Consider the following 13,992-nt stretch of genomic DNA (forward strand, 5'->3'; position numbering starts at 1 on the left):
GTTTTTAAAAATTAGCCAAATGACTGGCATAAACACCCAATTAAAGCAATTATTTTTAATCTGATTACTATTCTTATGTTATGGATGAAGAACCAGAGAGTTGGAGATTTTTGGTAGTGTTCTAAAAGTTGTACGGGTAGTTAAGAGGCAGAGCTGAAACTGGAACTGTCTGTTTAGTCACAAGTCTGCATTAACTATAAAACTCTACAGTCCCTTGTATGTTACTCCATTTAACATTTCAACAACTCTAGTTCAGAATGAGCTTTATTTTTCAGATTAGGAAACTAAGTTCTGGAGAAGAAGTTATTAACAATGATAATACATTTCATGATTTATGCAAGGCTCTGCTGGTCAGTTGACAGAATTGGGATCCCTGGAAAGCAAACATGAAGTGAATGAAGATTAGCGTACAGGACATTTATTAGGGAGAGCTCTGGGGAGGAAAACCTGTGCAAGGGAAGGGAAGGAAGCAGGACTGGGTAGAGGGAGAAGATGGACTGTGACAGTCTTTAAAAATATTCATTTAGCTGTGCTGTGTCTTGGTTGTTGCATGTGGGATCTAGTTCCCTGACTAGGAACTGAACCCCGGCCCCCTGCGTTAGGAGCACAGAGTCTTAGCCACTGGACCACCAGGCAAGTCCCTGTGATGTAGTGTTGATGAAGGCCTCAGCCAACCCCACAAGGAGCCCTGAAAGTGGGATGGTCCTTTGGAGTTAATCTTGATTTGGGATACTGCTGCTGCTAAGTCGCTTCAGTCGTCGACTCTGTGCGACCCCATAGACCGCAGCCCACCAGGCCCCGCCGTCCCTGGGATTCTCCAGGCAAGAACACTGCAGTGAGTTGCCATTTCCTCCTCCAATGCATGAAAGTGAAAAGTGAAAGGGAAGTCGCTCAGTCGTGTCCAACTCTTAGCGACCCCATGGACTGCAGCCTTCCAGGCTCCTCCGTCCATGGGATTTTCTAGATAAGAGTACTGGAGTGGGGTACCATTGCCTTCAAGCGTCCTTGAAATTGGGGCTTTTAAAGCCCTATGTTGATTAGTCATTGCTGGGAGTAGGACATGCTTTTGGGAAGGCATCTTTCATTAGCAGAGAAAACTTCTAAAGAGGCCTTTCTGCTAGCTGCATTCTCAGTCGCTGTGGGAATAAGTTCTTTATTCTTAAAGAGCAATCTGGGAGTTACATCATGGCATATACTTCAGGAAACTAAACTTTATTAACAACAAAATGCATAATTTTTCTTTCATTCTATGATGCTATTCCTATTTTATCTACAAACTGACTGAACTTTCATGCTAACTCTAATCTTTCATTTCTACATTTTAAGTCCAATTTTCATTCACCACAGCTAACCCCAGTGTTAATGTAATATTGCCACTAACATGACAACTATAGTTCTACCACTAACTATAGTTAATTGTTCTATTACCAGTAACTGGATGGTTAATAGTACTACTACCAAATATTCTAGGTATCTGATTTTAATACTTTACATTGATGGCACAGGAAATTGAATATATGTAACTCCAAAAATTGGTTTAGCACAATGAATCTTAAATCCGTAAGTAGAAGCTTACTCTGTTAATACTTATTTATTTGGCTGTGCTGGGTCTCAGTTGAGGCACACGGGATCTTTTGCTGTGGCATGTGAACTCTTGAATTGTGGCATGTGGGATCTAGTTCCTGACCAGGGACTGAACCTGGGCCCCTTGCGTTGGGAGCATGAGGTTTAGCCACTTAACGCTAGGGAAGTCCCGCTTACTTTAAATATAGTCTATATCTCTTCTAAAAGATTTCACACACTGGCACTTAGCCAGTTTTCCCTTTGTTGCTGTTTTTCTTTTTTTTGTAGGAAGGCACTGACTGAGGTTGAGTGAGCCCTTCTCCCGTAAGATAAGTGAATCTATCACGACCTGAGAATTCCACAGGGCATTCTCAACTGTGGAAATTAAAGACAAAATGCTCAACCACACCCTTTTCATGAAACAGTTTTACAAAGTGGCTTTTTTTTTTTTTTTTAAGCTTATGTCTTTAAGACAGTAACCTCATTGTCTCTGTTAATAGCAAAAAGTATTTGAGTTTTTTGATCTCATATAAAACATGTAATATATGGGCATATTACTGTCTTATACATACTAAGCACTTAGTAATTGTTTAATGAATTGAAATGTAATTACTAGTAATTTCCCCAAAATTTATTATAAAATATTGGCAATAACCCAATGTTAAGATCAATTCTCTTATCAGATCTCTGGACGAGAAATCAAAAGCAAAACCACTTATGAGGGGTTCAATGTGTCTAGGAAGCACTGATTCTCTTACATAAAGTCCCTATGATTTTATTCTAATTTCAGAACTCCAAACTGGCCCTATTAACAAGGAGGCATTGTTCTGATTCATTTAGTCTTTAGAACCTGTTTTACAGATGAGGAAACCAAGACTGAGAATGTACAAGGTAATGCAACAGGGCTAGGAACACAGGCTACCTTCTGCTTTACCTCATTGTCAACAGAAAAGTGAAGGCTTGAGAGGAAAGAGGCAGCATGTAACACTAGGCAGACTTCAAAAGGAAAGAAAAGAAAGATGGATAAAGTGTTAGAAAGATTCCAGGAAGGAAGACAATTCATGGAAACAATTATGAAAGATTAGTTGTGAAGAGAAAGGTGAATAATACTGCCTTCTAGAGATAAGTCCAGAGATGGTGACACTTCCAAAAATGGCATTTTATTTACTCTCTCCCCCAAACTGTTATGCAGTATTAAAAATTTGTTCACTTTGTTTAGACTATTGATAGGATAATCTGAATTTATAGGTAGAGAAATATAATAATAGAGCATAGCTCAAATAGTTTAGAATTACTTTCTTTAATAACTAACAAATGTGTCACATAAGTCCAGTATAACATTTTTATTGGCACTTGAAATAAATGTATTACTCACTAGTGGATGTGCCAAAAAGAAAATCCCCACCCTATTTCCACCCCCACAGAGCTACAAATGATTATTTATTAAGCAGTGACAGAGTGACTTGGAGTGCAAATCAGAAGTCATCGTGGTTATCTGTGTTCTTAAAGATTAACTTTTGGATAATGTTAGGATAAATAAAAAAGGTTGTCAGTGTAAAAAGTCACATTAAAAAACAAACTCAATTTCAATTCTGGTGCTTGAAATTGTAGCTGGCTTCATTAGACTTTTATATATCCTGTTTCCTATATTTAATGCATATAATTAATTATGGTATTAGCTTAAATACCTTCCACAGGAAAGTTTTCAAAATTTAGAGTGTAGCCTTGCTTTACCCATCATTTATCTACTCATAATGTTTCCTGGTCAAACCGAGGTGGTCTCTCTCTTTTGCTTCTTTTTAGGTGTTCTTAGAATTTTAAGCATCCTGTGCTACTAACCTGGAGGGAGGTAAAGCTTACATGAAAGTATTTAGCTAATGTTTTTGGCTTAAAAAAATTCTTTCATACTATTCTGGGCCAAGCACTATGTTAAAGGACCCTAGAAATACCCTAGAAATACCAGTGTAGGAGTTTCACTGCCAGGATAGAAGTGTAAAGAACAGCATGGACATACTCTTCAAGGAAGCAAAGCTAGAGAAAGCTATAAACACACAACTTTACTAAAAATCCTTGCAAAGAGTCCTAAGGGCTCAGAACAAATGAAAAAAATATTTATTCAAAGAAACCTACACCAACTCAGTTTGTGGTCAACAAGATGGGGCTCCCTCTCCCCTCAGCTCCCAAGTAAGGGTTACCATATCTCATCTCATCTAAAGGGCAATCCTCCAGCTTTTCTAAGGCCGTCTGACTCTAAGCTTAAGTGGCTAAATTCTGATGAGTGTGGCTGAAAGGCAGAGGGTTCTCTCCTTTCATTGAGCTCATGGGATGAGGGCTTTACCCCAGGAATGGCAAGGCCAGACACTAAGGCCCCATCTTCCTTATGCCAGCTCACTCACAGGACTGGAAGAACACAACTGTAAGAAACAAACCCAAAAGACCAGAGGCTACTGCCCCACCCAGCACTCAGAGGAGTGGCTCAGAGATTTTGTCCAGGGAAAGAAGCAGTCCATAAGAAAGGAGAGAGTTTCATTCTTCTCCCCAAAGGAACTGACTTCATTTGAAAGAGAATGTGGAGAAAATCAAGCCCAATGGCACTCTTGAAGAAAACATTTCCTCTTAATTAGGAGCAACAAGCTAAATTGTAGGCCAACTAGTTGACCAGAGAAGCAGGGAGAGACAGCTGAGAGGGACTGTCCCTTGGTCAGAATATGCCTCAAAAGATGGCCTCAAAAACTATCCCATCCAAATTTAATTCTATCAGATTGCTGAGTAATGCATGCTCCAGGGCCATGTCAAAAAAAGATCAAGCAATCAACCAGTAATTGGTGGAACCTAAGGGCTCGGTGTCCTGGCAGAGGGCATGACAACCCACTCCAGTATTCTTGCCTGGAAAATCATCATGGACAGAGGAGCCTGGAGGGTTATAGTCCATGGGGTTACACGACTGAGCGACTCGGCACAGCACAGCAAAGCATGGGCTGGGTGTAATACCAAATGAGGCAGCCAGCCTATTAAGAGATATTAGAAAAAGAGACAGTCAGAAAAAGAGAAAGAGACTGCAGGTTTAGCCCTGCTAAAACCACTGCCATACCAGGGTGAGTGTGTACATGCCTAAGACTGCACTCTCTGAAAAGTGACATCAGGGGCTCCACACTTTGGGGGAAGCAGGTTTCAGTAAAATAGACCAGCCAAGTCACTAAACAAATAAAAAAGCAAAGAGCAACAACAGCAGTTCCTTGTGGGGGGAGAGAAAGGAATCCCTTTCCACAATAGCCAGTTTTTAACAAAAAATTATGAGACTTACAAAGAAATGGGCAAGTGTGACCCATACATAGGAAAAAAGAGTAGGCAACAGAGACTGTGAGAGGGGCCAGATGTTATTTTTAATAAATACTTTCAAAGATGCCATTATGCTGCTGCTGCTGCTAAGTCGCTTCAGTCGTGTCCGACTCTGTGCGACTCCATGGACTGCAGACCATCAGGCTCCACCGTCCCTGGGATTCTCCAGGCAGGAACACTGGAGTGGGTTGCCATTTCCTTCTCCAATGCATGAAAGTCAAAAGTGAAAGTGAAGTCGCTCAGTTGTATCCCACTCTTAGCGACCCCATGGACTGCAGCCTACCAGGCTCCTCCGTCCATTGGATTTTCCAGGCAAGAGTACTGGAGTGGGGTGCCATTGCCTTCTCTGAGATGCCACTATAAATATGTTTAAAGAACTCAAGAAGGTATGAAGAAAATGTTTCATCATAGAGAATGTCAATAAAGAGGCAGAAATCATAAAAAAAGAACCAAACGGAAATTATGAAATTAAAAAGCACAATAATTGCAATAAAAAATTATAGTAACTAAACAGTCAACTTGAACTAGAAAAAAGAATCAGTGAAGATAAATGGATGAACATTATGCAACCTGAAGAAGAGACAGAAAAAAGAATGAAGAAAAACAGAAAAAAATGTTGGATACTTTTGGATCCACCAATACAGGTGTAATGGGAATACCAGAAACTGAGAAGAAAAAGAAATAGAAAAAACATTCAAAGAAATCATGGCTGAAAATTTCCCAAATTTGATGAAAAACATTACACATCAAAGAAGCTCAATGAACTTCCCCCAAGTAGTATAAATACAGAAACTCAAACACATACATATCATAGTAAGAATGCTAAAAGACAAAGAGGAAATCTTGAAAACTTGTACAAGGAAGCCCCCAAAGTTCAAAAGCTGACTTATCATTTAAAAAAACCATGAAAACTAGAAAGCAGTGAGACAGCATATTCAAAATTCTAAAAGAAAAAAATCCCTGTCAGCCTAGAATCTTATATCTAGAAAAACTTTCTTTTAAAAATAAAGGCAAAACAAAGACTACCAAGTAGACAAAACTTAAAAGAGAATTGCTAGCAATCCACCTTATAAGAAATACTAAAGTTTTTCAGAGTGGAAACAAGTAAACCCAAATGGGAATATAAAGATTTAAGAAAAAACAAAAAGCAGTAGTAAAGATAATTATATGATTATAAAAAACAATATCTTTCTTCTCCTTTCTTTTTAAAAAGCAGTTATTTGAAGAAATATATACATAACAGTACCACTGGGTTTGTAACTTATAGAAATGTATTGTATTTGAAAATAACAGCACAAAGTGGGTAGGTGCAAAGAGTTGTACTGGAGTAAGGATTCCAACACCAGATGGTAACTTGAATCCATAGGAACAAATGAAGAGGACCAGAAATAAGAAAGTTAATGACACATTCTATAAGCTTGATGGTCATCTTCTCTGTTTCTTTAATAGACACAGAATTACATAAAGCAATAATTAAACACTGTATTGTTAGGTTTATAATATAAATATAGATGTAATATGCATAACAATAACAGTATAAAGATGGAAGACAATGAAATAGAGCTCTACAGGAATGTTTCCATATCTCACTGAAATTGCTGCTACTGCTAAGTCACTTCAGTCCTGTCCGACTCTGTGCGACCCCATAGACGGCAGCGCACCAGGCTCCCCCGTCCCTGGGATTTTCCAGGCAAGAACACTGGAGTGGGTTGCCAAGTTAGTGTAAATCAGAAGCAGATTCTTGTAGGTTAAAATATACATGGTAAGCCCTAGAGAAACTGAAAAAATAACTCAAAAATGTGAAAAATCATTAGATTTTTTAATATGAGACATATAAAAATTAAAATGACAGATATTTATAATATTCTAATAATAAACTAGTAACACTGAATGTGAGTATATTAAATAATTCAATCAAAAGACAGATTGTTAGACTGGATATTATTATTATTTTTAATTCATATTTGTAACTGTGTGACATTAGACCGAGGTTGGCAATCAATAGCTTGGCAATCGATAGCTTGGTGGGCTAACTCCAGGAAATCACCTGTATTTGTAAAGTTTTACTGTAGCACAGCCACATCTATTAATTTATGTGCTACAATGCGCTACAGTGCTGGTGTTAAAAAGCTGTGACATAGACCATATGGCCTGCAAAAGCTAAAATATTTAGTATCTGGTCCTTTACAAAAAGAGTTTGCTGACATAACTAAAGGAAACCCAGTGTGGAAGTTCTTCTTTAACTGATTCTGTTTCCCAGGACATTAAGAAGCAAGGCCATTATTTAAGAATGAGATCAAGAGAAAGAGGTCTTAGAAGTTTGAGAAGTAAAAAGGTTAGTGAATATACCAGGGACATGGAATAGAACTGGTGGAGGGCGCTAGGCATGGCACTGGAGGAGAGTGGCAAGTAAGCATACTTTTTGTGTGTGTGAAAGATACCTGCATTCTAACCAGTGCTTATAATGAATTATCTGAGCTTCAAAGTTGATTCCAAAGGTACAGGAACATTTTTTGATCCCAACTAATCACCAATTAATAAAGTTTTACTACTTTCAAGTACATAAAATTAAAATTAGGTTTACACCACTTCTGTCTGTAGTTTTAAGGAGGTTCTCCACTGAGTTTGTTCTATAAAAGGAAGACAAATGGTTTTTAATGAGCTATCTTATAAAAGAATGAATATTCCAGACGTTATACCCTGCCTCCCTCATAGTAAAGCACTGTAATTAAGTCAAATAATCAGAGTAAGAAGGGACTTACATGCTAGATAAAATAACTAATTTTAAACCAGGAGAAAAAGTTTATTTTACCCAGGAAGAAACAATTTAATTACAACAAATGCTGTCCTACTTATTCTCAGTCTATAATCTGAAAATTATACCGTATTTGTCAAGGGAATGAAAATACTCAGATAATGCAGATACAATGGACTTTACAGTACTTCTTTTCCCTGAATAGCTAATTATATTTGACATATACTGGGACAGATTATTATTACCACCGCTACTACTAAAACATCAATATTTTAAGGAATTGTGCAATATATCCTTTTTGAAAGCAAATATTTTATCAATTTGCATTTTCATAGTTTGTCTTACCATTTAAGAGATGCATACAGTTTGGTTTGGTTAGTGAAAAAATTTAGCAATCCGTTGAGCCAACTGATGGTCTTTAAAGATGAACTGAGGTGAAAGACTACCGTTAAGTAAACAATCAGGTAGTGTGTCACTTTCCTATTTTTTTTTTTTTAAAGGAAACTAAAACTAACATTTATTAAACACCTCTGTCTGCCTGAGCACTGGGCTAGTAGGGAAATACGATCTATGTTAAAAGAAGTACCTATTATCCTATCCATTCTCTACATTAGTTCTAACACTTGAAGCCTTAAATTTAAATGAGGGATATTAGAAAAAAATGTCTTGCTGTGGCACTTAGGTTAAAATGTCAGACACCAATTCCTTCCAAAACTGTATCGTTGAGTAATTCTCAGAAAAAAAGAACGACTCAAACCTTGCTGCTTTGGTGTAACCAAGAGCTACTAGAGCTACTAACAATATTCCTCATGCTGTTCTTCTTTTCCACAATTTTCTTCTTTGTGTGATGTTTACCTTCTAATAACTGTGTGTCAATTGCATCTAAATATGGTACTATTTAAATAAAGCGAGATTTAACTACTATGCTGCTGCTGCTGCTAAGTCACTTCAGTTGTGTCCAACTCTGTGCGACCCCGTATATGGCAGCCCACCAGGCTCCCCAGTCCCTGGGATTCTCCAGGCAAGAACACTGGAGTGGGTTGCCATTTCCTTCTCCAATGCATGAAAGTGAAAAGTGAAAGCGAAGTTTCTCAGTCGTGTCCAACTCTTTGCGACCCCATGTACTGTAGCCTACCAGGCTTCTCCGTCCATGGGATTTTCCAGGCAAGAGTACTGGAATGGGGTGCCATTGCCTTCTCCGAAGTCTACTATATTGCCTGCTAAATTAGGCCTGCCTTTTCTTCACTTTTATAATCTGAATATCATTATTTTGATTTTGAAAAAAAACTCATAAATCATGCATTACTTCTTTAGATTGGTATGAGAAATTATATGCCAAATGCCATTCACTTTCATACCATCCTCAACAATGTTACACGCAGTACATGTCATATGTTCCCAAAGTACACTACATAAAAAATTCTAATGTGCTTTGGGCTTTCCACACTATTCTAAATTTTCTGCTTTTTAAAATTTACATTTAAAATATTTTTCCTGTTTTTAATAAATGATTAAAAATTTTCACATTTTATCTATACTCTGCATTCTCTAAAATATTCTCAAATTAATAATTTCTACATAATGATATATAACTAAAAAAACTAAATAAGTCCTTACTACATAGTAATGGAAAGGGAAGACACAGACTAAAAGAAAGCTACTGTTTATGAACACTTTACAAATTCTGTAGATTTACTGTGACAAATGAACATTCTTTTCTAAATGTCAAAGAATATTAGATAAAACTTTTATTTTGAATGTGATTTACATAGGATAGGATCAAACTTAAAAATCACTTATAATTTACTGCTTGATCAAAATTAACATAAAAATATAACGAATTATATTTTCAATTCAAACTGACAAACCACTTTTTAAAGAAAAGCATTCTGCTCTATACTATCATAATTCTTCCTACAGAGTACTGGCAAAGGTAGTTACAGTGTGTCACAAATAGTTAAAAGCAACATTTTTAGGTAATTTGAATAAGGAACACATACATTATTCAAAACAAACATTAGTGTTATTTTCTCTGAAAAGCTAGCTTGCAGATGAAAAGAAGAAACCCAAATCCGCATACTGTAATAGCCGTCCTCTTCAAAATCCTACTATTCCATGTAGATACTTCTTCCATTAACGGTATATGAGTTGGATCATTTTCTCGTTCATTTTGTAACTAATGTTTAGTATGGAAAAAAGAAGAGTTAATGTACAGTATACTGAAAATAAAAATATCTTTGATTTAAAAAGTATCAAAATATACATGTTAATTCACTTGATTTAGATGTAACCTAAATGCAAGATTCCCATGGAAAATTTAAAGTCTTAAAAAATAGTTTTTCCTTCAACCAGGATCCGATTATACTAGATTATTAGTTTTATATTAAAAATAAAGGCTTCTACAGATGACTACGTTTTAAAATCAAGTTTTCATGTCAAGAGATAAAGTTCCTTTAATGTCAAAGTTTCTGTTTCTACCTTTAAGGAATGACAATCTTTTTTTTTCCTTCTGTATTAAATATCAACTGATTTCTTACCAAAAAAAAGCAAACCATTCTTATAGAATACCTACAATACATGAAATTCAACAAAAACTAGAAGATTCAATGCTAATGCTAGAAGTATAACCCTTTATTTAAATATAGTTGCAGGAACAAATGTTAACAAAAATTTCAGTGGTTCTTTTAGCATTTTCCAGCAATGAAATTACATGACTCAGTCAGTTTCTAAATCTCCATATTAGAACTTTCTTGGTAAAGAAGTCCCCTCAACTTTGTGTGTGTGTGTGTGGTGGTGGTGGCGGGGGTGGGGGTCCAGGGCGGTGTGGAGAAGATAGTTTAGTTGTTGGGGGAGAGGCAGAAGAGGGAGAACAAGCAGAAACCAGAAGATCCTTGAAAGATAAAAAGAATCAGGCACATTTATAGAGTGATATTTACTGGAAACATCCTGTGCTGGAGTGGTGACATAAATACTTTGAACCTTAGAAAAAATAACTACTTCTCAAATCTACAGTGTAAATATTTAATTAAAGAACCCTGCAAAATTAATTTTAAATTTATAGTAGAAGATGGACTTCAATGCCAATCTCATTAATACTGTATTCTTGGTCTAGCTTCCAAATGGCTTCATTCAGCAACAGATTCCTTTTTGACACTGATGCTCCATTTACTGAATCCTGAGACAGTCATTCCTTTTATTAACCAATTACTTAGAATGACCCTTTCTGACAAGAGCCTGTCCGTGTGTTGGTTTGAAAGAGAATGATGTGGTGTGAGAGTCTGGCCTTGACCTCTCCCACCCTCTCTCTGTTACCTCCATATACTTATCTATGATAGCTCATATGTTTCTTTTTAAAAAAAAATCCTTTGTTATTATTGGTAAACTCTTAAAATATTGTAAGTTTAACAGGCATGATAGCATACTCCCAAACCTGGAAGTCCTCACAGTTTTTTTAAATAAAATCTTATTTTCGTGATTATTGCTTGTTTAAGACTAAAAAAACCCCAATGCACTAGCCTGCTGCAGAATTAATACTTTCCTGCCCAAAGAATTATATCTATTGTTATTATGAACCAATAAATATGTTTTCAAGGCTAATCCTTATATAGAAATGTATAGATTCAAGGTAGAAAAGACCAAAGAAAAAAGACCTTCCACTTAGATAAAAAAAGCTGAAAATTTTCTCTATAGGTATACATTATTAAAATAAATATTATTGTACCTGACTCAATTGTTTGTGTTTTAGAATCAGTTACACTTGAAAGCAGTACCTTTTTCATCCCTTCAGGAAAAATCTGATCTCTCTCTCTAATTTCATTTTACTCCTCTATCTACTCTCCCTCCAAATGTTTTTGTTCATCTTGGAGAAATCAAATAATTACCAATCCTGAGACAAAGATGTCTTAGGGAATATCTTACACTAAACATGAAAAGTTGATGCTTTGCAGAAAGTTTTACATAAATCCTTCCAAACTTCCCTTGGACCCCAGGAAAAACACCATGCTAATAAGTAAAATCAATACCATTTCCCTTCAATTTTTCTGGATGATGGATATAGTAAACATGAATGGTGCTATAATTTTCATGTTGTAATCAAGTTCAGAAAGTATAAAATCATATTTTTGCATGAGAAGGTTTATTTGGGGAGTGGAGTGGATTAAAGAAACACAAAAGTAGAAGCAGAGAGCATAGTTAGAAAAGTAATGTGTAGCACAGTTGCCTGACATACAACAGGCACTCAAGTTTGTTGAATGAGTAAATGTCAGAGATAGCACAACTTCTAAGATGACTTTTTCTGGGAAGGAGTTATTGTCTACAAAAACTTTGAACTATATTGTTCATTTGCCCTATTTTACATGTTTTTATTCTCCTATAATTTTGCAGAATTTGCTTCAATTTTCTGCTCAGTTTTTAACAAGACTCCTTTTGTCTGAACATATGTTAATAGCTGCTGCTGCTGCTGCTAAGTCGCTTCAGTCGTGTCCAACTCTGTGCGACCCCATAGATGGCAGCCCACCAGGCTCCCCTGTCCCTGGGATTCTCCAGGCAAGAACACTGGAGTGGGTTGCCATTTCCTTCTCCAATGCATGAAAGGGAAAAATGAAAGTGAAGTCACTCAGTCGTGTCCGACTCTTAGTGACTCCATGGACTGTAGCCCACCAGGCTCCTCCATCCATGGGATTTTCCAGGCAAGAGTACTGGAGTGGGGTGCCATTGCCTTCTCCGATGTTAACAGCTAGAATGACAAATTATCTGGAATATGTATAAAGTTATTTTGAGGAAAATAACCTTTTTGATAAAATATTAATGAGAATATTAAACGATTATGGGATGAAACTATGAAAATTTAATGCATAATCTGATGTTCATATCAGATATTTCACAAAAACTTTTTAGATACCAAATATATTTATTAGACTTGGAGAACTCAAAGTGAGTTCTTTAGTAAAGTTAAAGTGTTTTCCTTTATTGTCTACCTTCAACAGAGTTCTCTATTTTACCAGCTTAGATTTTGATATACTCAGTTTTCTTAAGTGGGAGAAAAATCACCTGTCCTTAAACCAAGATACATACTTCTATATGAGTACAGAAACAAGAACCAAAAAAAGCCTATACTCTTAAAAAGTTAAATTTAAAAGATACTGGGTTGGCAAAAAAATCCGTGTGGGTTTTTCAGTTACATCATATGGAAAAACCTTGAACGAGTTTTTTGGCCAACCCAATATTATACAAAGTCTAGAAAATAGAAGGAATATTTCATCTACAATCCTACCTCATTAACAGAGCTAATAAACCTTTAATTTTTGGTAATTTTCAATATTTACACATAAATAAAAATTAGAAATACAACATTTTGTCTTTAACAAGTTGATATTTGCTTTTCATTATATTTTTCAACTGGCTGCATACCATTATGACAAATGGCCATACCATAATTTATTAAATCATTTTCCTAGTATACTATACTTCCAGTACGAACAATTTTGGAATCATTCGACTAGTATTATTGAAAAATAAAAACGTTTTTAGAGTCCTTGCTACATCCTGCTAAACTGTGCTTGAAAGTTGTTTTAACATCAGTCTTACATGAAAATATTAGTTTGGTGAACTATAACCAGTAATGAGTAGGGTAATACATTCCCGGCTAATTTATAGGATGAAAATGATGTATCATTATTCTTTCAGTATGCATTTCATTAATGACCAACAAAGTGTCTTTCCTAGGTAAATTTCTTTCTTTAGAAATGGTCCTTTTCCCATCTGTCTAGTGAGAACTTAAGTTGCTGTTGTCAGAATTGCTTCATTGTCTAACGTGTGCTTAGTCGCTCAGTGGTGTCTGACTCTTTGCAACCCCATGGACAGTAGCCTGCCAGGCTCCTCTGTCCATGGGGATTCTCCAGGAAAGAATACTGGAGTGGGTTGCCATGCTCTCCTCCAAGGGATCTTCCCAACCCAGGGATCAAACCCAGGTCTCCCGCACTGTAAGCATTCTTTACCATCTGAGCCATCAGGGAAGCCCTCATTGTCTAACATACTGTGCTGTAAATAATTTTTCCCCTTTTAAATTTTAAATAGATACCTTCTGAATTAAGTCTTTTAGCTTGCAGACCTCTTCACTCAAATCTTCAACATTACTAACCAGTTCTTCACAAACTGAAGTAAAATTCCGGGGAGAAGCCCATTCTAGTACTATCTGTTAATATTTTCAAAAGTTACATTTTAAACAATGGGAAACAACTTTTCACAACTTTGTATCCACAAAAGTTATACAATACTATGAAACATTAAATTACATAACTGAAAAGCATTTTTTTTTATCATGGTAAATCCTGACA

The 13,992-nt window shown here is 36.1% G+C and overlaps 1 protein-coding gene across 2 annotated transcripts in view; it reads right to left on the bottom strand.

The window, feature by feature from the left end:
• Nucleotides 1-9,390: 9,390 nt before the first annotated feature.
• Nucleotides 9,391-13,992, bottom strand: part of ASZ1 (ankyrin repeat, SAM and basic leucine zipper domain containing 1) — a 76,591-nt gene continuing 71,989 nt past the window's right edge. The window contains exons 12-13 of one of the 2 annotated variants that reach the window (XM_086396787.1): nucleotides 13,737-13,850; nucleotides 9,391-9,833 (exon numbers count right to left, since the gene is read on the bottom strand). In XM_086396787.1, the coding sequence (XP_086252913.1) occupies nucleotides 9,681-9,833; nucleotides 13,737-13,850 (267 nt within the window). In that variant the 3' untranslated portion in view covers nucleotides 9,391-9,680. The remainder of the gene's footprint in view (nucleotides 9,834-13,736; nucleotides 13,851-13,992) is intronic. The other variant, XM_086396788.1, reaches the window with a different exon arrangement.

This window comes from Bos grunniens, chromosome 4, assembly GCF_055505025.1.
Source record: "Bos grunniens cultivar Pamir isolate PY7600 chromosome 4, Bosgru_T2T1.0, whole genome shotgun sequence".
In the NCBI taxonomy this organism is placed as follows: domain Eukaryota; kingdom Metazoa; phylum Chordata; class Mammalia; order Artiodactyla; family Bovidae; genus Bos; species Bos grunniens.